This window comes from Homarus americanus, unplaced genomic scaffold (assembly GCF_018991925.1).
Source record: "Homarus americanus isolate GMGI-L3 unplaced genomic scaffold, GMGI_Hamer_2.0 scaffold367, whole genome shotgun sequence".
Classification (NCBI taxonomy): domain Eukaryota; kingdom Metazoa; phylum Arthropoda; class Malacostraca; order Decapoda; family Nephropidae; genus Homarus; species Homarus americanus.
Genome location: NW_024743709.1, coordinates 840,279 through 868,160, shown reverse-complemented (window position 1 = coordinate 868,160; position 27,882 = coordinate 840,279). Strand labels below are relative to the sequence as shown.

General features: G+C 43.5%; 1 protein-coding gene across 1 annotated transcript; it reads right to left on the bottom strand.

Annotated features, from left to right (window-relative positions):
* Positions 1-1,718: 1,718 nt before the first annotated feature.
* On the bottom strand, positions 1,719-27,682 carry LOC121877429 (blood vessel epicardial substance-like). The gene is made up of 2 exons (XM_042383187.1): positions 27,597-27,682; positions 1,719-3,447 (listed from the first exon to the last, which is right to left on the bottom strand). Exon 2 carries the CDS (start codon positions 2,289-2,291, stop codon positions 1,719-1,721), a length of 573 nt encoding a protein of 190 aa, XP_042239121.1. The 5' UTR covers positions 2,292-3,447; positions 27,597-27,682.
* Positions 27,683-27,882: the final 200 nt, after the last annotated feature.

Sequence of the window (27,882 nt, the reverse complement as noted above, 5' to 3'; positions counted from 1 at the left end):
GTCTGTGTGTGTGTGTGTGTGTGTGTGTGTGTGTGTGTGTGTGTGTGTGTCTGTGTATGTGTATGTGTGTGTGTGTGTGTGTGTGTGTGTGTGTTGTCTCTGCAGTAAAAATATAAACCAAATCAACCCACGAGCCTTGAAGACCTCCCCTGGTGATGGTCACGTCGAGGTATTCACGCCGTAATTAATGGCAACTTGTGGTTTAGTTACCCAGTATGGTGTTGCCTTAAACCCAGCCGACAGTGATGGCCCGGACGTGTTAAGTTACTCAGCGTCTCTGGCAGGTTTACTTCACCACGAATCCTCAGAGGCTCTTAATCTATTACAATTTCCTACCAAGAGTCTGCCTGGAATATGTTAGCAGGCCCACCATGGCACCGTCTATACATATTGTCTTATAAGAGGTGTATTTCACGCGTTGTTGTGGTGGTGGTTAACAGAATAATGGTATTTACGACATCTAACCTAACCTACTGTGATGGATTCCTAACTAGTAACCTAACCATAACCGCCCAGTTTGTTGTTATAAACCTAAATGAATCACAAATACGCAGCCATAAAGGGTGAAGGTATGTCTATCCTATCCCAATCTTGCCAGATACTTGACGCCAGACTCACGCTGTTGACTCCGTGAATTGACTTCCAAATGTTTCTGCGGTGGAGCGTTTGAGGGGCCAGTTCCCCCGCCAGTAACTCCTGTTCCTTAAAAGTCCCGACCAGACCAAGCGGCTCCGTCGGGTGTGTTGAAGACTCACGCCCACCTACACCAACTACAGGTAAGAAGACCCACTCATCCAGTTGTCATCCGCTTAGTGACGGTCATAGTGGGTAAGTGGTGTGGCTGGTGTGGTTGGTGTGGCTGACCTGGTTACTATCATGAATTCACTAGCCAAGGTCACGGATTACTTAATAGTCATGGCCTCTATACTATAAACCACCTTCTATTTATTTACTTAATATTTACCAGGGTGGTGACGTTCTTCTTAGCGTCCTACAAAAATATAAACAATAAATTAAATATACAAGACTGAAAAGAACAACAGATGGTGGGAAGTAGCCAGCTGGGGTAATGGGGTCAGGAGTACACATCGTCTCGTCTGTGTGTGTGTGTGGTCAAGGCCGTCAACGTCTGACAGTAGATGACCCTATTGGTGGGGGAAAACACTAACCACTTAAGCACTGACTAAACAACCTCAGGCTTTACCCTTAGCTCCACTCTTTCTACACGGTAAAATATAGAACTACTCTTGTCGTCGTTTTGTAATGAGTGTATTAATATTCTATGAGGTAGTGACCTTTAGCTTCACTCGCCGGGGCTATACACCACAAGGACATTATGACAGAAATAGGTCCCCTTGACGACCCTTGAGCCAGAGAGACCTAGAGAATTATACCCACAAGACGGATCCCTTAGTTATTTCAACTTTCCCTTCGAGCGACAAATTTAAAGATTATAACACAGAAAATATTTGGTTTTAAGAGTTATTCATCATCACTTGTTATTAATAATACAGATATAACGGATAGAAACACCAATTATGACACCAGGAATAATAAAATATGTGAGATAAAGCGAATAAGAGGATTTCTTGGACCTACCTTAAAAAATAATATTTACGGTGTAAGTAAATATATCTTGTATAGGTTATTGGCGGCTAAAACAAGTACCAATGGATAAAAACAGATAACAAACAACAACCCATGATAAAATCCCAGCATTAACCACAAGCTCTAGGAGAATGTATACATGAACTCACCTGTTCTAACTCTGGCGTAAATCTGACGGGCCGCAGGTAGTAGCAGATGATTATGACGTGGATCAGGTTGATGAGCACGAAAATAGCGTTCCATAAGAAGGTGTCGAAGGCGCACAGCACGACCCATCCCCAGAGGCTGAAGAACATACAGCCGATGGTAAGGGTGATGCGTAGATACAGGATACCGTAGATGCCGTTGGGCGCCAGGTAGGAGAGGAAGAGGAAGATGTTGGCTAGTTGGAAGTAGATGTGGTTGATGGGAAGCCAATTTTTACACACGTCGAACTCTCCATAGCCAGCACCTCCCATTCGTATTATGTCCCTGATGGTATAAGTACTGAGGAAGGTGGAGGTCGTACTGGTGGTCGTGGCTGTGGTCGTAGTGCCGCTGGTCCCTGCTGTTGACGAGGGCGGAGGTGACGCCGAAGAAGACAAGTTAAAGCCAGCATCTTCATCCGTGAGGTTGTTGGAGAAGAGCAAGATGGAAGCAATGGTAGTGACGATGGGTTCTAGTCCCGTGCCGTTCAGACCCATGGTGGTGGTGGCTGGTCCAGGGAGGATATGTCTGTCAACGTTCGCTAACAATAACTTTTACACACTAATAATTGCACTAGAAGACAAGAGAGGTGGGGGTTGGGGGGGGTTGGTTGGTTTAGAGGCTACGACGATACTAAAAACCTCTGAGAGTTTGTGGCTCTAAGTAGGAATGAAGGTGTTAGTTGGGGCTGTGGTCTGGCTCCCTCAACCACCATGTTCAGTGATGAAGCTCACCGCACTCCCCCAGCGGCTCTCATAAACACCACCTGACGTAGACTGGGCAGCCGAAACCCCGTCTATGGCTATCCATCTTGGCACTAAAAACACTTGACAGCTTATTATGGCACTTAAATAATCACACACACACACAAGAGACTTTCCTTATCTCCACAGTTCACAAAGACGATCAGATAAACTCGGTTATCTCAAACTTTTTTTTTATAAGATTCCTAAATATTTTTACATTAACTTTTCTCCTCCACTCCTTTTCTAACACAATCAGCCAGTAATCCTGTCCATGTGATCACCATACCGACCAAATTATACTAATCTTGCCGTCTACATTATAATAACAAATGTAAAATCGTCGTCGTTGGTCTGTAAGCGATAATGTAAACAAATTCAATAATACTGGTGTCCTGATTTCCGTAGGGGACGATCAAACGCATAGTACTGTTCCAGGTTGTATAGTAGTGGTGACGTATAGTTCTGACTCGTGTTGGTGATCACATAATTGTAGCTGGTGAGTATGTAGATTTTTTTTTTTTCCCAGTTTAACGTTGTGTATTAATCATCAGATATGATCGTGTTATAATCACCGGTGACCTATAATCCCAAGTTGAACCTTCCTGAGTACATAATTCCCGCTCGTGATAAGACTCAGGACCAGCTCAGTTTCGTCTTGGACCACACACACATAGCAATATTTATCTCACCAGGGCAATAGTCGCATATCAAGCCACTGTCTCCCTCACTCCACAATATTTCTCCCCCAAAACAGGAATATTATATTGATCGAGCGATACACCACCAGGCCTTTTGAGTTCTTCTCCCAGATTGTTGTTGGTGTTTTAGTTGTAATTGTTGTTGTTGTTGATAGTGATGGTTGAAGCTTCACGCCCCTACACTTAACCCAGCCTCGCTGCGCCCACACCTGTAACGGGGGGGAAAAAAATTGGTCATTACTCATTAAAGAATTAAAACATATATGAATCTTTGTCATTCATTATAAAAATAAAACATATATGAATCTTTGTCATTCATTATAAAATTAAAACATATATGAATCTTTATAATAAATATACATATATAAAAACATTACTACACACAGAGTGAAATTAGCTGGTTCTAGATCAACACAAATAAGCCCAGGTGGAGGTGTATTCTAGAGGTGGTGCCACAAGCTAGAGTGTAGGTTAAGTAGGTCCCAGTTCTAGCAGGCCCTTACCTAACCTACCCTAACCTAACCTTACCTACCCTAACCTAACCTAACCTACTCTAACCTACTCTAACCTACCCTAACCTAACCTTACCTAACCTAACCTAACCTAATCTAACCTACCTGCCAGAATGGGGCCCGTTTGACCGTTTATTAAAATTCCTTTATGTGAGACTAAAACATCAAGGTGCTAATATGATCAGACCACACACACACACACACACACACACACACACACACACACACACACACACACACACACAAAGGAATGAAACAACACGCCCATAAATTTATTGAAAATACGATGAAGCCTTTGTGTGTGTGTGTGTGTGTGTGTGTGTGTGTGTGTGTGTGTGTGTGTGAGATGAAACATGGTACACGTGCTTAAGTATATATGTATATACGTGACTGTCCCTGTGTTTGGGGTCGTATTTACATAAAGCTTCTGGGAACACCTTTTCACCAATAGCCTGGCGACCCTCATACAGACAGCCACTGTTCACCCCGTTAACAGTCGAGTAACAGATAACAACAGTGCTTTTATGTAACCCCGGTGTAATTACAGTCATAAATATTAGTGATATTCTTTTTTAATTAACTGGTAAACTCATTAATATGGAAATTCGCAATTACCTTTAAAAAAAATTCGTGTGATTATAAAGGCGAGTCTCCCGTCACACGTAATATATCATCGTCACACATGAGCCACTGTAACACACTTACCGTAACACAACCACACCGTCACACACCTACCCTAACACGACCACACCGTCACACACCTGCCCTAACACAACAACACCGTCAAACACCTACCGTAACACAACCACACCGTCACACACGTACCCTAACACGACCACACCGTCACACACCTGCCCTAACACAACAACACCGTCAAACACCTACCGTAACACGACCACACCGTCACACACGTACCGTAACACAACACACCGTCACACACCGTAACACGTCACACACCTACCGTAACACAACCACACCGTCACACACCTATCAACACAACCACACCGTCACACACCTACTGTAACACAACCGCACCCACACGTCACACACCTACCATAACACAAACCACACCGTACCGTAACACACCTACTGTCACAACCACCTCACACACAACCAACACAACACACGTCACACACCGTCACACAACCAACACACCACACCGTCACACCTACCATAACACAACCACACCCGTCCACACCTGCCATAACACAACCACACCGTCACACACAACACACCTACCGCACACAACCACACCGTCACACACCTACCATAACACAACCACACCGTCACACACCTACCGTAACACAACCAACCACGTCACACACCTACCGCAACACAACCACCGTCACACACCTACCGTAACACAACCACACCGTCACACACCTACTGTCACACAACCGTAACACAACCACACCGTCACACACCTACCATAACACACCACCGTCACACACCATCCACACAACCACACCGTCACACACCTACCGTAACACAACCACACCGTCACAAACCTGCCATAACACAACCACACCGTCACACCTGTAACACAACACACCGTCACACACAACAACACAACACAGTCACACGCCTACTGTAACACAACACCGTCACACGCCTACCGTAACACAGGGGTAAAAGACGAGGAGGGGAAGAAAAGACGAAAAAAAGAGGTCTGACTAGAGGGAGGAGGAGAGAGAGGGAGGGAAGAAGAGGGAGAAGTGAAGGAAAAAGAAGAAGGAGAAAGAGAGGAAGAAGAAGAAGAGGGAGAAGTGAAGGAAAAAGAAGGAGAAGGAGGAAGAGGGGAAGAAGAAGAGGGAGAGATCAGACGATGAAAGACAACTGGACAAACATTGGGCAAACTGGATGAAGCCTTTGAGGCAGTCTTTGGCACAGTCCCCTGTTATAGATAGTCCCAAGCTCACGTAGCCTATACAAGTACACTCGTTCGAACCCTGCACGCGGCACTGGTGTAGAGAGAGAGAGAGAGAGAGAGAGAGAGAGAGAGAGAGAGAGAGAGAGAGAGAGAGAGAGAGAGGTCTAATCTAATCATGATGGGTAACAAGGCCACTAGAGTCAGTAGCTTGGATATAAATACTGTACAGTACCGAGGTCTTGCCAGATGTTCCCCACCACCAGCCAGTCAGCCAGCCAGCCAGGGACAGTACTCTCTCTTTTACTATTTGGGGGGAGAAATTGAAAAGGATAGGAAAAGGAAGGAAGGGAGAGTGGGAAAAAGAGGGAAAGAAAGAAAGAAAGAAAGAAAGAAAGAAAGAAAGAAGTACCTCACAGAACACTAACACTGGCAGGTAAATAATAATAATTAACCTTTGAGATAACACCTGAGAGCCCACAACACCCATGACTGATACACTGATACACACACACCTCTTATGGTTATTGTGTTATCAGTTATCGTTATCAGTTCCTTCTCTCCTTATCACCTGTTCCTCCCCTCATTATCAACCTTATCAATGTTCATCTGTACAGGAGGATGCCATCACGTAAGGTAGGTGACGTCATACTATATAATAATGTAATGTATCGGGTCACTTGATGATTAGACACCCTAGCTTAATTCACCTAATGATTAACTAATATGACCTATCCTAACCTAGCCTAGCCTAACCTAACCTATCCTAACCTAGCCTAGCCTAACCTAACCTAGCCTAACCTAACCTAACCTAACCTAAACCTAACCTAGCCTAACCTAACCTAACCTAACCTAACCTAACCTAACCTAACCTAACCTAGCCTAACCTAACCTAGCCTAACCTAACCTAACCTAGCCTAACCTAACCTAACCTAACCTAACCTAACCTAACCTAACCTAACCTAACCTAACCTAACCTAACTGCATTTGTGTCACTTTATGTAATGAAAACAAAAATTATTTCCTACAACAGCTGTAAAAAAAATAAAATTAAATAAAATAGGCCAACTAGATCTATATTTTCCCCCCTGGAGTTAACAGTTGGTTTGATCAAAGAATACATTGACTTGTAAATATATGTAAATAAAGTTGTATTTACAGTTTATTTAGTTTAATTTACTGAGGGTCATTTAACACAGTTGTCTATTTTGCTGTTTATTTACTTACAGAATAAACATTTTGTATCTGCGACCCTCCACGACCCCCCCCGACCCCACCCCCAAAAAAGAATAAATAAATAAATAATCAAGAATAAATTTTAAAAATACAATAAAATATAGAAATCGGTAGAGAATAAAAAAAACTAATTTCATTTTTGTGTTGATGTTTGTCTTAAAAAAGATTTAAAAAATAATAAAGCGAACACTGACTGTCACTACACGCCCCACTGACCGACTTATCACCTTATACCTGGTGACCTGGGCTTCCTAATCACCCCTATCAACACACCTGCGCCTGATAACATACAGAGTCACTTATTTAAAACAATACAGAGATTTAAAAAAAAAATAATAATTCTATATTAAATCGTGGGAATTATTGTTTTAGTCGATTTTTTTAGGGGGAGGACATTGACGAATCACATATCTTTTTACCCACACGAATCACATATCTTTTTACCCACACAAATCACATATCTTTTTACCCACACGAATCACATATCTTTTTACCCACTAAGAAACATATCCTTCGTCTACGCTGCCTTCCAATCTCAACAAAGGTACACTACACACACACACACACACACACACACACACACACACACACACGTCACTCGCCTTCCGTAACACACATCCCCAGGTGAGTCGAGCTGTGTGTGTGTGTGTGTGTGTGTGTGTGTGTGTGTGTGTGTGTGTGTGTGTGTGTGTGTGTGTGTGTGTGTTTAACTCACCTGGGATTTGGGAGGGAAGGTTTTGTTATAGAGTGACGATGGTTCCTGCAGCGCCACCTGTTGCCTATACTTACAGTACATCACGAAGGACCACAAAAACAAAGTGAGAGAGAGAGAGAGAGAGAGAAAGAGAGACACTATCCACCCCTCACCCTCACCCCCCCTCACCCCCCAAAAAACGAAAATAAAACGCCACCACACCTGTCATTTTTCACCTTAATTCACCTTTACGGTCAATTAGTCGCCGCAAAGACATTTTTCATCACCTGTACGTCAGTTATTTATCGATACTGATCACACACACACACACACACACTCTATATATCTATCTATCTATCTATCTATCTATCTATCTATCTATCTATCTATCTGTCTGTGTCTGTCTTATTATAATGTGTTTGTATAATGTTAAAAGAAATATGTCCAAACGAAATATTGATATCTATTTGTCTGTCTGTTTACCCATCTATCTATCTATCCATCTATCCATCTATCCATATATCTATCTATCCATCTATCTATCTATCCATCTATCTATCTATCTACTAAATTACGCCCACCACTAACCTATACTTAGACAATGATGGATAAAGCCGTCCAATAAATTAATCAGTGCACAAGAGTAATGGCCGCCATCAATCCACAAATGAAGCCACCTGAATGCAGAACGATACGTCAGTCACCTAACCTGACCTAACCTGACCTGACCTGACCTAATCTAACTAAACCATAGCTATTTATAGAGTTAAATGTATCCTCTTCGTCTCGTCAGCCACCGTAACTAACCTCCCGTCAGCCACTGTAACGAGCCTTCCGTCAGCCCCTGTAACAAACCTCCCGTCAGCCCCTGTAACGAGCCTTCCGTCAGCCACTGTAACAAACCTCCCGTCAGCCACTGTAACAAGCCTTCCGTTAGCCCCTGTAACAAACCCCCCGTCAGCTGCTGTAACAAGCCTTCTGTCAGCAGTGTTATGGTTTACCTGTGACGGGGAGACTTAATTACAGGTAGGTGTTGGGGCGTAACAAGACGAACATTGATTAAATTCTCTCCTACCGGAACAACATCACACTACTTAAAGCCTGTTTGTCTACACACACACACACACACACACACACACACACAGAGTGACGTCATGGTGGTGAACAGCTAAGGGGGGGAGAAGCAACGGACCGGAACTATGACAGGTAGTAACAGAAAGTAACAGGTGGTGAGGAACGGTAACGGCAAAAGAAGCGACGATAACAGGGCAGCAACGGGTAATAACAGACAACAACAGACGGTGAAACGCTGACAGGTGTGAGCAAGAGGTAACAGGTGGTAACACATAGTAACATATACGGCGAAGTAACACTGCCAGGTGGTAACATAAATCATCCCACTACTCTCCCCACTCACCCCCCACTCACCTCCCCCCTCCCTTACCCACCTTTCCTATTCCCCTCATCCTGCTATTGTCCTCTTACCCTCCCCCTCTTCCTCTTTCTTATCGTCTTCCATCTCCTCACATCTCATTATCTCACGTCTACACCTCTCACGACACCGGCGGACAGGTGTACCAGATGATACAACACACACTAATGTACCTACCTGGGTTTTGAGTACAGATTATGTATTTATGCTTCCTCCTGAGTACAAATTAATGTAGACACTTTAATGTACTTCGATGCTGAGTACTATTTTATGTATTGCTATCACTATTACATGTACACTTCCTCACTGTACAAAATCATGTGATAATACTGTACACTTAAACATGATTACTTGTGACGTACTCGTATGTACTGTAATGCTGTAATCTCTATACCTATCTGAGTACAAAACAATGTAACCTGTACTTCTATAACATGAAGTGAACTTACATACATACATACATACATACATACATACATACATACATACATCATTTTATCGTCATGTGAGCGTCAGTGGGCAACCATGGCTGTTCGTGTACAGATGTGAGATGTACAGAGAGGGAGAGAGAGAGAGAGAGAGAGAGAGAGAGAGAGAGAGAGGAAACATAAACTGAAAACAAAGGAATGGGAGGAAGGAATAAAGGTAAGAGAGGGCAAAGGAGAGAATGGGAGGAGCGAAGAGAGGGAGTGGGGGAGAGGTGATGAGGGGGGAGAGGAAACAGGGAGAGGGGTGGAGGAGGGTTAGCAGAAGGAGTTAAACTGAGGTGAAGGAGAAGGGAGAGAGATTAAGGTAAGGAGGAGGGAGGAGGAGGAGGAGGAGAGAGAAAACAATGTAAGGAAAGAGGAACAAACCAGTCTGGAGGGAGAGGGGTGGGGTGAGAGGTGAAGGAGTGGGGGGATGGGGAGTGAGAGTGACAATGAGGAGAGAGGAACAGGTTCCCAGAGTAATTATTTGTTATCCCCCACCCCACCGCTTGGCTCGACAGACGGAAAAGAGGGGAGGGGAGGGGAGGGAGGGGAGGGGCAGAAGGAATAAGGGGGGAGTGGAGGGCGGATGGGAGAGAGGCTAGGAGGGAAGGGAGGACGACGTGAATATGAGAGAGAGAGAGAGAGAGGAACAAAACCCGACAGACGGAAGACAACAAGGAAACGACACACACACACACACACACACACACACACACACACACACACACACACACACACACACACACACACACACACACACACACACACACACACACACACACACACACACACAAGACAAAGGCTCCAGGGCCAGGAAAATAACTGGAGCCATTACAGGGACACTTTCTTAACAGTCCTCATCCACTACACTCGGTGAGGGTCAAGTCTCACGAGGTTAGGTTAGGTTAATTCGTTATGTGACTTTACCGTCCAGTGTTACGACAGGAGGAAGGCTACTTCACTGACTCAGGCCAAATGACGTTTGATCTGTTCGTCAAGCCTTTTACCGCCTTATCCCTGACATTTACTTCCTAATATTCTAACTTCAGTCACGTAGTGAGACTCACACACACACACACACACAACAGCCTCCGTCCTCACTGATTTGGTTAATGTAATAATAAAAATAATAATAATAATAAAATACTACTGCGACCAATAATAATAATAATAATAACAATAATAACAATAATAATAATACAAATAATAAACCAACTCAGTCACACGATAGGTCACACACGCTAATCTCAGTTCCAGAATCGAGAGGCGAGCCATTACGTGTCGTGGAGCAGCTTATCGTTGGCACAAACAGCATACACCGGAGCCTATATTGACCTTCCTTTTGCATGTTGTTTTCTCACGTCTCCTACCGTCAACAGACAGTAATTGAAAACTAACAAGAAGATTTCCATTCGTCGGCGGTTGATGGGAGACAGTACCTTAACCCCCCCTCTCACCCCTTCCTTACCCCCCACCCCCCTTTGATGGATGACGCCCCCCTTCCTCCCCCCCCCGCTGTTGTCCTTGTTATATATATGTAGTCATTTAACAAAGCTGAGCTGGAGGCTTCAGTAAACAAAGACAGCAGAGGCAGCAGACAGTAAGCTTCAGTGAGCAAAGAAAGCAGACAGTAAGCTTCAGTTGACAAAGACAGCAGAGACAGCAGACAGTAAGCTTAAGTTGACAAAGATAACAGAGACAGCAGACAGTACGCTTCACTGAACAAAGACAGCAGACAGTACGCTTCAGTGAACAAAGACAGCAGACAGTACGCTTCAGTGAACAAAGACAGCAGACAGTACGCTTCAGTGAACAAAGACAGCAGACAGTACGCTTCAGTAAACAAAGACAGCAGACAGTAAGCTTCAGTCAAGAGGGCGCAGACCTAAGCTATAAATATGAAGTCTATAAGAATAAATAAATCTAGACAGTAAACCACAAAACAAAAACATTACCTAAACCAAACCTAAACCAATCTCAGTTTACAATCACCAGACATAAACCAATCTCAGTTTACAATCACCAGACCTAAACCAATCTCAGTTTACAACCAATCCTAGATCAAACACAAGTATACAATTCCCTTTATTATTAGTAGTAGCAGTAGTAGTAATATTGTTGTTGTTGTTGTATGATGTATGAATTAGTATACTGTATGAACTATATAAAGAAGAAAAAATATATACAGATATACTTCAAAATCTCCAGTGACATACATACAGTATACACAGCCTTGTAATCACGACAGCAATTATATATACACAAAATCATCGTACTGAAAGTGGCGCACACACACACACACACACACACACACACACACACACACACACACACACACACACACACACACACACACACAGCCATGATTTACACACTCACTGTTTATCATACACACAGACTCGTGACCTGAATCTCCCTTGTATTGCGACATCACAGAGTCCCACTGTTCAATATTTTCCCCACGACGTATTGTGTATACCTGCACTGTTTATATACATGGTGAATTGTATACCTAAGAGAGAGAAAGAGAGAGAGAGAGAGAGAGAGAGAGAGAGAGAGAGAGAGAGAGAGAGAGAGAGAGAGAGAGAGAGAGAGAGAGAGAGGGGGGGGATACAGCAACAACTTGTTTGGTTTCGTGAGTTCAGTCGTCGTGACTCAACCAAGAACTGAGGAAATGAAAGGTGTTGAACCCTCCTCTGTGTTTGTGGTCGCTGCCCCCCACACACACACGTACTGCACCCGTAACACAGGCCATTAAAATACTTATGAGGGAGTAGTTCAGTATAAGTGGCGGATCACATGAAGATTAACCCCCAATGCTCTCATTTAACCAGATGATTAAATACCATAACGCTACCTGGAGGGAGAGAGGGTTAGTTAGGTTAAGAAGAAGAATAACACGAACAAAAAGGAGGAGGAAGAGTAAAAGGAAGGAGGCCATATCTAGGAGACCAAAACGAGGAACCAAGAGGGAAAGGGAGGACGAGGAAGATAGGATAAAGAGAGGGAGAAAGAAAGGGAAAACACAGTAGGGGAAGGATGAGAGGTCACGAGAGAGAGAGACAGAGAGAGAGAGAGAGAGAAGAGCTCCTCATCTCTATACTCAGCTTATGATCCTCCGGGTATAAGATGCAGGTATTCCGTGGATGGTGAAATATGTGCTCTCTAGGGCTATGTGTGTGTGTGTGTGTGTGTGTGTGTGTGTTATGGCCATTTCCAATATATATTTCATCCCCTGTAAGTTTTTTTGTGTGTGTGTGCCATACCTGCCTCCGTCCACTTTATTCTGTTCAATATGAAAATGTAAAAATAGTAGCCTCGCCCACATTCTCTCTTGTGGCTCGTGATTGGTTGGACCGAGTCGCTCATGACACAGACACCCACGGTTTCGAATCCATTTGGCTATCAGTTGTCAATCTGGTGAACGGCAGGAGGGGCGGGGTAGGGTAGGGCAGGGTAGGGTAGGTCAGGGTAGGGTAGGGCAGGGTAGGGTAGGGTGGGGCAGGGTAGGGTAGGGTAAGGCAGGGCTTCTTACAATAAAGTTTCCAGGTTCTGAGGTACACACTGTGGAGGCGACGACGACGAGCCACATTATGGACGGGTTTTCTCTCAGGATGAAGAAGGATAAACACACCCAAGGCCTCACATCGCTGCAGGTGTCCGATGGTAACGAGTCGATTGTGGAAACTCGTAACTTCAAAACACAACCATTTCTTTCCATTCACTTCCTCAACATTATTCAAATATCTCGACATAAGCGAGACAATAAGTTAGTACAGTCGTTATATAGGTGAACATCAATATATTCTTGTTTAGTTACGGAGGTAGTTATTAGTAGATTATGTTGTATTTATGGCACTAAGTCCCATTGGAGCAACGTCACAAGTGGAGTTCCCCAAGGCTCAGTACTTGGACCATTATTATTTATTATATACATAAACGACATAGATATCGACATAGACAGCAGCATAAGCAAATTTGCTGATGACACTAAAATAGGACGTGTTATCAAATCTGACGAGGACTCCACAAAACTACAGGAAGATCTAAACAAATTTTTCGAATGGTCTGAAAAATGGCAGATGAAATTCAACGTGGACAAATGTAAAGTACTCAGTATAGGAGATGTAAACAGGGAAACCAGATGAACAACGATGCCATAGAGAAATCCGACTGCGAGAGAGATTTAGGAGTAATGATAAGTAGGAACCTTAAGCCAAGTAAACAATGTGTTTTTGCTCGTAACAAGGCTAATAAAGTACTTGGGTTCATACAAAGGAGTGTTAGTTACAAGACTAGTGAGGTCATCCTAAAACTGTATCTTGCTCTTGTGAGACCACACCTGGATTACGCAGTTCAGTTCTTGTCACCGTATTACAGAATGAATATAGAATCCTTGGAAAGAATTCAGAGGAGAATGACAAGACTAATCCCGGGCATTAGGAACCTTGAGTATAGAGACAGGTTAAAGCATCTTAATTTGCACTCCCTCGAGAGACGTAGAGCGAGGGGCGACCTGATAGAGGTGTATAAGTGGAAGGCAGGGCTAAACAAAGGGGACATTACAAAGGTACTCAAACTATCCAACCAGGAGCGAACTCGTAACAATGGTTTTAAATTAGACAAATTTAGATTTAGGCGTGAAATAGGTAAACACTGGTTTGGAAACAGAGTAGTGGATGAATGGAACAAGTTACCAAATATCATCATTAACTCGAATACGCTGAATAGCTTCAAACATAGGTTGGATGCTTATATGAGCAATAAGGGTTGGGTGTAAACGGGACTGCCCAATATGGGCCAATAGGCCCGCTGCAGTTTCCTCCATTCTTATGTTCTTATGTTCTTAAATATTTAGCGCCACTCACGTCTCTTTAAATTCGAAATTAATTTGTCTTCCACATATTTTAAATATAAACATACTGAAAAGCGACCTAATGTGATTCCCCGTAAAAATAAAATCTGACAAAGTATTATCAGTAAATATAACATCAGATATACATTAAATTATCACAAATGGTTTCAAATACATTACAAGTCTGCCTCATAGATTACCCTTCCCGGTACCTCGAACTGACACACTCAAGGCTATTTATTTATACTTTATCTCAAGCGACAATAACAAACCCCCACAGGAAAAAATGCAGATGAGGGTTTATTTTGTTTACATTTCACTGGAACCATTACTTTCACAGCACACAGACTTTCAATTCGTATTATACAAACACAAGAGAGCGTCAGCTGTACCCCCACATTATCTAAAATACACTTGTAAACAAACATATCCATTCACGTCTACCCAGAAAATTAACGCGGGAAATTTGTATAGTATCTGTGATGGCAGTTTTCACATTTAGATCACCAAAATATGTAAATTAGTTTATATTGCACAATTTACAATTTACTGTATCATTAATGGCCATATCTATGAAAGTGTCCCGGAAAATGTGAGTTTCTCTTATCAGCTGTGAATGAAATAGGAGGCTGGGTCTTTATCATTTTTTTACCACAGTTAAATGTTAGTTTTAATAATAAGTGTTGCATTGTAAATTAAAATAAATGGTGTTGATTTTAAAGCGTGCAGGTATTTTGTATAATTTATAACAGGTACAGCCGACACGTTCGTTATTTATTTACAACAAAAGAAATTCGGTATCAGCGGCAAAAAAAGAGAGTCCGTCAGGTTAGGTTAGACTTCATGGCCCAAGTGTCCAGACAACTACACTGTTTGCGTCAACATAATACGTGTGGTAATTCTTCTGGACATTAAAGATAAATAATTAAACACACACACTCTCACATGCTGGTATACGTTCATTCATCAGCGGCCCGAGGAGGAGGAGGAGGAGGATGAAGAAGAAGAAGAGGAGGAGGAGGAGGAGGAGGAGGCAGTGAGTGAAGGCGAGAATCATTTTCGTGAGATCAGGTGAGCACGAGGTCTGATGAAAACTGGTGACCGTCAAAATGTCAATATCCTAAAGTACCGCCGCTGCTGCTCACACCCACCCTGCTACCTGCTCACACACACACACACACACACACACACACACACACACACAACTTGAGTTAAAATATGACCTCGAACAGAATTTCCCAGCATTCGTCCACATAATCACCCCCTCCCCCTTCCCCCACACACTCTAGACCCGAGAACACACCTGTCTGGCCCAATTAAGCTACGGTAAAAGACGGCCACCGTACATACACTGAGATCTATACCTGGACCGCATACACCTCGTTAAGGGGAAACCACATAACTTTGAAATCTTTTGAAAATCCTGACCTCTGAACCTCTGTGAGTATACCGTATACTCAAGAGGAATGAAGTGGAATACACGGGAAGAAATTCATCCGGGAGGAGGATAAATAATCGCTTCATCCTCATCAGTAAGGAAAAAAAAAGAAGGCAAACGAAGATGTAGAAAAGTGAAATTAATAAATAAATAACAACTCCAGATTATTGTCCCTGCAAAAGGATAGCCATCAAGGTCACACAAGGCTGAGTGGGGGTCTTCTAGGCGGCCATAAGAAGAAGACAAAGGTAAACGATTATTATCAATGCCCCGGAGCGTCAAGGATAATACACATTCATTTTGTCCTTGGCGATGGGGGGAGGAACGTCTCTTGTTTGTTACCACAGAGGAGGACAAGGCAAATTGAATCCTCGGATTAATTTATATGCATATGAGGATGACCCTGTTAGATTTTCAGAATAATCCCACCAGAAACTATGATACTGTGGCCGTCTAGAGCCTTGTTTTTGATGTGGTGGTGGTGGTCGGTAGTGTAGGCCTAGTCTACACCTGGCCACGACCCCCACCCCCCCCCCCACAACATCCACCGTGTACACCAGCAGGTAATGTGTGTGTGTGTGAAAGGTGACGGAGTATACCTTCGATAAGCCGGGGTAAAATATTAGCTTTTTAGTGAAACCAAATGTGTGCGTGGGGTGCAGGTGTGGGGGGTGCAGGCTGTGTGGGGTGCAGGTATGAGTGTGGGGTGCAGGTATGAGTGTGTGGGGGTGCAGGAGTGAGTGTGGGGGGTGCAGGTATGAGTGTGGGGGGGCTGCAGGTGTGAGTGTGTGAGGGGTGCAGGTATGAGTGTGGGGGTGCAGGTATGAGGTGTGGTGGGGGGCTGCAGGTGAGGTGTGTGGAGGGTGGAGGTATGCAAGTGTATATCTGTGGGTGAGTGGGGAGGCATTTCACTTTATCACCTTCGTTATATCTGGTCACCGGTGAAGAGAACAACAAAACTCAGCTGATATCAACTTTGCCCTCTCCCCCCAAGACAGCCACAGACACAAGACCTTATTCATCACAGTTCCCTCGCCTGGCCTCACTCACCCTCTCTCATAACTTTGTTGCTCACTTTTGGAAGAGAAAAAAAATATGCAGATGTGAGCGGAACAGAAATTTGTCCATCTTGTTTTAGTCTATTCTGGAAAAAGTCGTCAGGCCTGTGAATTCCAGACGCCGGGGCGGATCAGGGTGGCGCGAGTCGAAGAATTCTCTAGGCTCATTTTTTTTCACGCTGCACACATCTTGATCTGCCCAGTGTTTGTCCTTCCCTCCTCACTCAACATCACCCCCCTCCTACCCCCCACCCCCTCCCCCACCTCTCACGCAACTGTTTTTATTATACCCACCAGACTTCATTCCTCACATTCCCCATCCATTCCACATCCTCTCCTTCCCCCTCCTCATCCATTCTCTCCCTCCTCCTCCTCCTCATCATCATCCATTCTCTCCCTCCTCCTCCTCATCATCCATTCTCTCCCTCCTCCTCCTCCTCATCCATTCTCAACCTCCTCCTCCTCTTCCTCCATTCTCTCCCTCCTCCTCCTCATCATCCATTCTCTCCTCCCTCCTCATCATCATCCATTCTCTCCCTCCTCCCCCTCCTCACCCATTCTCTCCCTCCTCCTCCTCCTCCTCCATTCTCTCCCTCCTCCTCCTCCTCCTCCTCCTCCTCCTCCTCCTCCTCCATTCTCTCCTCCTCCTCCTCCTCCTCCTCCTCCATTCTCTCACTTCCTGTAGTACACTTCTCTCGCTGGTAACCATACGTCAGTTCCTTGTGTTGCTGCTTCACACTGCCTCCCCCTTACTTGTCACGCCGGGCTATTTATGACTCGTATCAACAAAGGAGTGCAGGAGAGATCAGTTCTGTAAGTAGCCAACACGACGATGAAACATGACCACCTTCTCCTCCACCTCTCTCTCTCTGACTGACTGACACACACACACACACACACACATACACGTCACCCCCACCACACACCCACCTCACACCCCCACACACACGTCACCCCGACACCCACTACTCAATAAAAAGTTCGTATTTAACACCCACGAACTGGGAAAATAAGAACTAGTGTTGGAAAATACGAGCTGAAATTTCAACAACTCACTATAAAAAAGAAATACAAACGGGTAAAAACGACCCATTTATCCTGTGAATTCGCCGTAAATATTTTGAAGAGAACGAAGATGTGAATACGCGCAGTGAAATGACGTTTTTTTCCAGAGATCCTTCCTTCTTTCCTTCCTTCCTTCACCATGATTCAAATTTAACAAGCGGTGCGTGATCCCGGCAGAGTGCGCATTACCCCATCACAACACGCAGGTAATCATCCCAACATGCATCTGGTGTCACTTTGGACTAAATGTTATCTAAAAAAAAATAAATAACGGATGTTTATTTTCAACTCATGGGAAAAAAAACGAGGTTACGGTATTACAGGTAGATAATTAACCTTAAGGAAGTACTGTACAATACAGGTGTGTGTGTGTGTGTGTGTGTGTGTGTGTGTGTGTGTGTGTGTGTGTGTGTGTGTGTGTGTGTGTGTGTGCATTACAAACACACGACCACTATCGACCTATCATGCATTAATACGGAAAAAAACTTGACCTGGTTCCATTACTTTCTCTCTTTGTGTCTCAATTTGTGAAAGTCATCAAGTATGATTATCCGTGAGGCTGTGACCTGATGGTATATTAATTTTCTTATATTAAAACATGATGCTTTTATATGTAACAAAAATGAAAGTGCATACTGTCTCAATCAAACAAACAAACAAACAAACAAACACTCATATAAAGCCACACAAATCACTCATCCGATAACACACACACACACACACACACACACACACACACACGCACACACACACCACTACAAGCTCTCCATTCTAAACAGCGTCACGTCTCCTCCGCACAAAGAACTGGTCGTCATAATGTAGTGCCCAGTAAACTTAACTTAACCCCCACACCTTTTAATAATATTAAATCTGCTTAATACAAACCCAATGTAAAATAGGTCCCATATCCAAGGTCTATTAGGGGTAGTACAGATATAGTACACTGCCTTCACTTTCCGAAATGTAATATTTGGTGCCCATTCACAGCTGGGTGGACTTGGGGTGGGGCGGGGGGGCCTCGGGAGCGAACCAGGCACCCTTAGGTCGGGAGGCGAGTGTTCTATACAACTTTTAAAACACCGAGAGTTACCATAAGCAGTCAGTATCGATCACTAATAACAAGAGTATGAAGGACGCTACGCTTACAAGTTGATATACAGTATATATATATATATATATATATATATATATATATATATATATATATATATATATATATATATATATATATATATATATATATATATATATATGCAATAGCTCCGACAGGACAGGTGGTTGGAAGCCCACATTAGGAAATCCCTAAAGCGGTAAATCTCTATCGGTAAGTCAGTGAGGGAAGGCTAACGCAGCGAGAAGGAAATGTGCCAGAGGGGAAGAATATAAGAACACAATGTGGAGTGTTATTTACGTCTGTCTTCACCATATAAAAGAGATGGATCACGTGAAGATTAGCCCCCCTGCTTTATTTCACCTTTGGATTAAACACCCTAACGCCAACCTAGCCTAGCCTAACCTACCCTAACCTAACGCCAACCTAGCCTAGCCTACCCTAACCTAACGCCAACCTAGCCTAGCCTAACCTACCCTACCCTAACGCCAACCAGCCTAGCCTAACCTACCCTAACCTAACGCCAACCTAGCCTAGCCTAACCTATCGCCAACCTAGCTAGCTAACCTACTAACGCCAACCTAGCCTAGCCTAACCTACCCTAACCTAACGCCAACCTAGCCTAGCCTAACCTGCCTAGCCAGCCTAACTCTAATCTAACGCCAACCTAGCCTAGCCTAACCTACCCTCTAACGCCAACTCTAGCCCACCCTAACGCCAACCTAGCCTAGCCTAACGTACCCTAACGCCAACCTAGCCTAGCCTAACCTACCCTAATCTAACGCCAACCTAGCCTAGCCTAACCTACCCTAATCTAACGCCAACCAATCCTAGCCTAACCTACCCTAATCTAACGCCAACCTAGCCTAGCCTAACCTACCCTAATCTAACGCCAACCTAGTCTAGCCTAACCTACCCCAATCTAACGTCAACCTAGCCTAGACTAATCTCCCACCCACCCCCGCCTCCAGGAAGTATTGTGGTGTTTAATCATCATTTTGAGGGAGTTAGTGTGTATAATATAGTAACACATAACCTGACGCAAGCACTCGTTTGTCTGAGATCCACCAACATGTTAGTCTGAGCTACGAGTCGGAAAAGATGAATATCTGTAGGAATCTCCCCCTCCGTCTCACTGTCTGTCTGCATTCGTCGATCTGTCTGTCTGTCTGTCTGTCAGTCTGTCTCGCTGTAATTGTAAGGCACTATAATGAGCATTACAAGGCAGGTGCATGTCGCTACTTCTCCCCCTCACCCCCCAGCTAAACACCAGCGATTGATGAGAAACATATCACCTGAAGATCAACCACCCTAACCTAACCTAACCTAACCTACTACCCGAACACTACCCTAACCTAACCTAACCTAACCTAACCTAACCTAACCTAACACTACCCTAACCTAACCTAACCTAACCTAACCTAACCTAACCTAACACTACCCTAACACTACCCTAACCTAACATAACCTAACCTAACCAACATCCCCATAGGTATCGCGTTGATATAAGGTGATATAAGCCGGTGTGTCTAATCTGCAGGTGACATAAGAACATAAGAAAATCAAGAGTCTGCAATAGGCCGGTTGTCCTGTGCCTGACAGCTCCTGTAAAATTATTATCGTTCTGGAGATCAAGTGAAGAAGCGAGGCTCGAACCCTTGACATATTAGTTAGTTATGCGCGTTACCGCTGTACCACCAACTTAAGTCTAATCTGCAGGTGATATAAGCTGGGCTGTGTAGTCTGCAGGTGATATAAGCTGGGCTGTGTAGTCTACAGGTGATATAAGCTGGGGTGTGTAGTCTACAGGTGATATAAGCTGGGGTGTGTAGTCTACAGGTGATATAAGCTGGGGTGTGTAGTCTACAGGTGATATAAGCTGGGGTGTGTAGTCTACTACAGGTGATATAAGCTGGGGTGTGTGTCTACAGGTGATATACGCTGGGGTGTGTAGTCGACAGGTGATATACGCTGGGGTGTCTAATCTTCAGGTGATATAAGCTGGGGTGTGTGTAGTCTACAGGTGATATAAGCTGGGGTGTGTAGTCTACAGGTGATATAAGCTGGGTGTGTAGTCTACAGGTGATATAAGCTGGGGTGTCTAATCTTCAGGTGATATAAGCTGGGGTGTGTAGTCTACAGGTGATATAAGCTGGGGTGTGTAGTCTACAGGTGATATAAGCTGGGGTGTCTAATCTTCAGGTGATATAAGCTGGGGTGTGTAGTCTACAGGTGATCTGATCTTGAGATAGTATTACAATGTGCAGGACGAGATGATGCCCTACCCAAGGCCATGCCAGGTGCTTGTCTGCACACTAACGAGCGGTAACTAGCTCATTCCTGATTAATATTGAGGCTTATTCGACCAACAGCAATGATTGTGGTAGTAGTGGCAATAGTAGTAATAGTAGTAGCTAGTAGAAATATCAAGAGAAAATATATAAACAGCAGTGACAGCAATAGTTGTAAATTATATATACTGTGAGACCAACAGAAGCAGATATTAAAGTACGGTAATGCAGATACCAAAGACCTCGAATTAATGTAGTAGTAGTAGCAGTAGACAACAGGGATAGTTAGTAGTAGTAGCAGCAGCTGTAATGTAAACAGTGATAGTAATAGAAATAATGATAGCAGCTGTAGTAGAGACATAATAGTGGTAGTATAAACAATAGTGGTAGAAGTAGTGTAGCAGCAGCAGTATAAACGATGATAGTAGTAGTAGTAGTAGTAGTAGTAGTAGTAGTAGTAGTGTAAACCAGAGTTGTAAACGCAGCAACCTCAACAGTAGCAGGAGGGAGGTAATGAATGTACCTTAGGCGACAGGAAGAGACGTTAATACAATAAGGTGTTCGCTAAAGTGTGGGAAACGGCCCTGACACAACACCACTCTTAGGTAGTGGTGAGCAGGAACTGAGGCGTGGTGGTGGTGGTGGTGCATGTGAAACACTGACACACACACACACACACACACACACACACACATACAGTATATATACCTGTACAGTATATATACACACACACCCTTCCCTGCTGCCCTCTATCTGCCTCACCAACACACATACACCCATCCGTTTATGAACACTACTTCACCTCCACACAACACACGCATGGTATATGAGTAGTGGCACTATACTTGGTTACGGTAGAATGAGATAACGATTGGGGGTAGAGTAGCAGTCCACGTCCGAGGTTGTACTTGACATGATCTCCTCGCCGCCGCTAGTGTTCTGTACATATTTCCTCGGTAGTAAAGGAGCACCGCACTGCATAAACTCCGGGTTATGACCAATGGTTTAACAAGTACCGGTACCGTTAGGTGGTGTGTGGGTGAAGGGTCTGGTGTAGGGGGGTGTGTGCCGGACGGGGTGAACGTGGCACCGTGACCCACATGGTGTGGACCGTGGCACCGTGTAGACAGCATTGGCCAGGGGAGCCTGGAGTGGGGAAGCCATAGTGCCAGCTGGGTCAGTGGTGTTCACCGATGTCCTCGACTTTAAATCGCACATGTTGAAAGAGTGTATGAGGAGGGTGCCCTGGATGCCGCCCCTGGTATGTGTCATTCCAGGCCGCCCTCTGTGGTAGTGGGAGTATCACTCACCGGGCGCGGCTGTGTGTTGGTGGTGGTTGGCGACGGCGGTTGTGGTGGGAGAGTGGTGGAGGCGGGGCTCGTGGACTACACTCGCACACGACTCACACTGCACTGCCGACGCTAGCCCCAGTGTGGGCCGGCCGCCGCGCGCTCCGCTGGTCTGGCCCGGCCCCCGTGCTGCACCTGGGCCACCGTTCCTACACATGATATCCTCCAGCCACTCATCCTCACTGCTAAGCCATAACGGCATGAGAGGCTCTAGACAGAGGCACTAACTCAGGGAGCAGGCAGTCCTGCCCGGTGTTGGAAGCCTCCAGAACAACTGCTGGAACATGGAATCTTACAGCAGGCCGGCGCAGGCGAGCTGTGGTCGGCGCGCACGGCCACCATCCCTCTCCCCCTCGTGAATTTTGCATAATGAAGGTTCTCTCGTCCATGATGAGCGCCAGGGCATGGCCTCGCTGCAAATAGCCCCTCAGCAGGAAAACTCACCCCTCATCACTGACCATCAACCAACAACACACGGAAATATCCATCACCTTAACTCCATTTTTCCGCCGGTTCTTAAACATTGATGCCAGTAACCGATAAAAATAAAATTGAGGCCACTATATCCGGATTTTTAACCTTATAATAACTATACAGGTAAAGTTTCACAGTAAAATAAATAAAAGTTTCAACAGCTACCCGCCGACGGCGCCACCTGTAAGTAAAAAAAATAAAATGCTGGTGGAAACACAAGGCGGGGCTGGTGGCAACGCCTCCCTCACCTGACACCTGTCGCTCCCGGCCTCAGGTGGAGGAACAGGTAGAGGGGAAGTGGCGGTGCTGGTGCAGGGACAGAAAGAGGGGAAGTGGTGATGGTAGAAGAGAGGAAGTGGAGGTGTCCGAGGTGGTGGAGTAAAAGTGGTCGTGATGGTGTCAATGGTAGTCGTGGTAGTGTTAGTGGTTGTGGTGGCAGTGTTAGTGGTAGTGGTGGCCGTTTTAGTGTTAGTAGTGGTGTTTCCTGAACTTTGTGGTGGTGATGTTGTCGGTTAGAGGTGTTCGTGGTGGTGGTGGGTCTTCAAGGAGGCAGATGTGGGTAGTCTACCACATAAGGTTAGCAAAGAGGCAATACTGACCTGAAGACCTTGAGATGTAACCCATGGCCGTACACATGAATGAATGTATAGTTATTATTCTTATTAAACACATTACCGGCACCACTATTTTTCAAAGGCTAACGGATAGATTAACTCCAATGAAAATTTTGCCCTCGGCTAAGTGAAGAGTCTGAGGGAAAGGAATTAAATCTTGATTGGTGATCCCCGGTCAAGGCTACGGGGTAAATTCAATATGGCTTTTTATAACGTGAGGTCTCCATCGCCCCAGTGTGAGGGGTTGCCAATTGTGCGTCACTGAAAGGTACACCAGAGTTACTGCCCTGACGTGTCGCTCGTCTTAACTGCTGACGTATACTGTATATTCACAAGGATAAAAACACAAACACAAATTCCTGTTAAATACACAAATAAGTATAACGAAAAGACGAGGAGATAATGTACAATAAATCACCACTAAACTCAACAATAAATCACTTATCTTAACAGGAATCAACAACTACGTGGAATTTTTTGACATCTAACTCAACCTAACTTAAATCGAACGAATATTAAACCTCGAATCACTCACTATATAAATTACATCATTACAACACAGTATTATCAAAGTTTTAATAAGTTGCATAGCCTTTAATACCCCGCTATCTGGCTCCAACTTCCTACACATTACATTATCTCAGTGGCGGCGCATGATATCACTGTGACTGCCACGGCGACTCAGTGTACCGCGTGAGGAGGGAAAAAACTTATGTCCCGTAAGTTCAAATCCTAAAGATTAATTTATATGCGCAGGATGTGGTGAAGGGTGTGTGAGGTCAGACTGCACTTCCAGCCAGCCACACATGTAACGTCTGATACCCTCCCTGGATTAACATGTTTAGCGTAAGGTTAAGTTAGGTTAGGTCAGGTAGCTCTCATTACGGTATATACTGGATTAGATCTAAATTAAAAAAAATAATAATAATTGTAATTAGATGCAAATGAGTGTGAACAATAATTATTGTTCCTTTGGCTAATTAAAGCTAAGTTTATCTAAATAATTTGTTGATACTCATTTTGGAGAAGTCTATACTGTTTTCACATTAAGGAATTCAATAAAACTTATAATATGAGGATAATGAAAACCCCGAGGTGACACAGTTGCCACAAGTGAGAAAAAGTAAAGCGACAGATGGTTGAAGCATTTAAAATAAATTGACTTCTTTACAACAAACTAATTCAACGGGTTAAGAAAATTAAAGTCGATTCCCATGACAATATTCTTTTTCTTTTTCTTTTTAGTTTTACGAAGTGTTAAACAAATGCCTGGCCACTGTAATAATTCCGGAAACTAAGCCTGACTCATCACAAACGCTGGAGGGGCAAGAACCTGATTTGAATTTCCCCGTCCGTCGCCTGTAATACGAATCAAAGCTTCGAAACAGTAAACTAATGATTTGAAAAGCTTTGTTATTTCTGTATAAAACAAATCAAAATATCAAACCCTAACAACACACGAAATTAAGTTATATTAAAGTAAAACAGAACGTAACTACATATAAGTCTTGAATCGTCAATCTCTGAACCCAAGTTAAAGAGAATGACAAAACCTCAACACAAGTAATATGATCATAACCATCCACCATCTGTTTCCTCAACCATGTTCATACGTGAGATATAAGAGAAGCCAATAATGATGTTTTTATATTACTAACCATTGAGTAGTGTAGTATAGAAGTGATCCATCATCCTCGCACAGTCTTAGAAGTAATGTAATAAATGATATATTCAACCACAAATCTTCACGTTTATTTTTGTTGATATATTGGAACTGATCAGCCCCACAGTCTAAGTAAAGAACCCTAACGGAAATAAGCATGTGTTGGCTATAGCCTTGGTCGACTCGGCTTACTGTTTACCATTGTGTAAACAGTATCTGCACTGTCTAGGTAAACTGCTTGTCGACCTTTACTGTCTTTCCACTGATATTGCTTACGTAACATCCTTTTAAATATACTTGAAGAAACAATTGAGAACATCTTATATTACCACGTTTTAACAGAGGGAAAGAGGAATAATTTGACATTCAGGGAAGGTTTGGTTGGTTAGGTTTGGTTACGCGAGGCTAAGAATAGGAAATACTGTAATAACAGGTTAGGTTAGGTTAGGTTAGATTTGAAAGAATGCAAAAGACTAGATTACGGTAGAAAAATTATATTCTTTATTCTAAAAAAAAGTCAGGCGCACTTGAAAGCATTTCCCCAAGGTTACAGCAGAACCTAAATTATTTTAAATATAAATTATCTAATGCAGTACTAAATCACACCAACCTTTATTGTTGAGAGGACTCCTTCCAGCATTGTGTATTTCAGCATCATAAATCCTTGCGTCGCTGGTAACTGGCAGATTTATATCATGTATGGTATAGCGTTTCAGATCCCGGTAATTTTTGGCAGGATTACGAGCCAATAAATAATTCACATTTTAGATTTCGAAATTTCAGTTCACCACTAAAACGTGGTTCACATCTCACTGCATTCTTCACATTAATTAAGTCTGCTTTAAGGCAACATTGTACCCATATATCCTTATATTTTTTCTGCTTTGGAAAAGTATTAATTTTGAATAGCGTCTCCCCCTGCAGTACAGCCAAACACCGCACACTCTCGCCCGCCCCATCAGTAACTTTGATAGTTAATAAGTCAATATTTTGGTGTTCTTAGTGCATTTCTAAATTTTACTTTCACTTACACTCACTTGATTATAATATTATATTGATTCGCACTAAAATACACTCATGTCCACTGCTTTACACCTGAATATTTATGCACTAGTAGGTAGTAGGTAGTAGGCAGCTACCAAACAGGGAGGTACTACCGCCTGGGAAGATATTGAAGTATAATGTGTTGTCTATGGTAAACCCTGCTGCTATATGGCATCACGAAAATTGTGACCAAGTCCCAGGTTGCTGATCTGACTTTCCGCTTCATTTACACGCAATTGCAGGGTCTCAATTGTTTCTCTTACCATTGACAACACAACAAGTAATGAGCGTGACGTCATGTTCCAATACACTGCTGCGCGTCATTGGTACGGGCGTCGTTGTAGAACAATCACAAACATGTCCTACTTCTTAATAGTTCTACGATTGAATATTATAGTTGTGATGGACAACCGTGAAACAACAACACAGCTGTTTTTGTATGTGCATATGGAGACTTTCCTTTACAAACATCCGGATGCATCAGAAAAACGTTCTTGAATGTCATCACAGGAAAAAAATTGGTGTCATTAGTAATTAACGGATACGTCACCATGATTAAACAAGACATATTTTCCAATTGTCGGCAACTGACTGTACTGTATAGTTTTCGGTGTCGGCAAGTAACAATAAAAAGCTTTTCGTTTAAACAAGAAACACGTGTCATTATAACAACAACTTTCATATAGTTTATATTAAAGATTAAAGTTAATACAAGAATTAAACTAAAATTATACAAAATAAGATCGTCTACAGTACAGATTAATAACATAAATAGACAACTACATTACTTAAATTTACCCAATAAAAAAAAGTTAGTAATATTAAAAGCTTAAAGGGTAATTTGAAAAGCGAGAGAGCAACACAGAGCACAGAGCAACAAGTGACTTTTCTTTTGTTTCTGTTGTACGAAATAAAAACAGAATAACCACACAAAAAACATCGCCTTTCTTGCAATTAATGTCAAATATTTCCCTGAACTTAATGTAACAGGGAAAATTAAACCTTACCAGGTGCTATGAGGTTAAATTAAAACAACATACACCCATAATACCCTAAAAACACTATAGGATGTCCGTAGTCTTGTAGTCTTGGTTGGCTCTTATAACGTGCTGACTGACTGTACAATAAAACCTCGACTGATGCACAATAATCGGGATAATATCTTGTGTTAGTAGGACCACATACCTTACTTCTGGGAGTCCGTCTTCTAGCCGTACCGTCTGTTGATACCGCCAAGACAGATGTGATAGGATACAGCAGAAACTCCCTCCCTCGTGGGCATTCAGAACCTCCTCCTCCCCCTCCTCCTCCGTCATCCTGCAGTGTGACTCTCTACCATCATCCTCTGACTCATCCTCATGTGTTCTCTCTACTTCGTAACTCATGCCTCCTCCTCCTCCTCCCCCCCCATTCACTCCTTCCTCTCCCTCCCTAACCCCCTCTCCCTACCTCCTCCCTTAGTGTGACTTCC

Bases quoted from the DNA above. Each gene is read 5' to 3' on its own strand.
- LOC121877429 (XM_042383187.1), bottom strand. From the start codon at position 2,291: ATGGGTCTGAACGGCACGGGACTAGAACCCATCGTCACTACCATTGCT.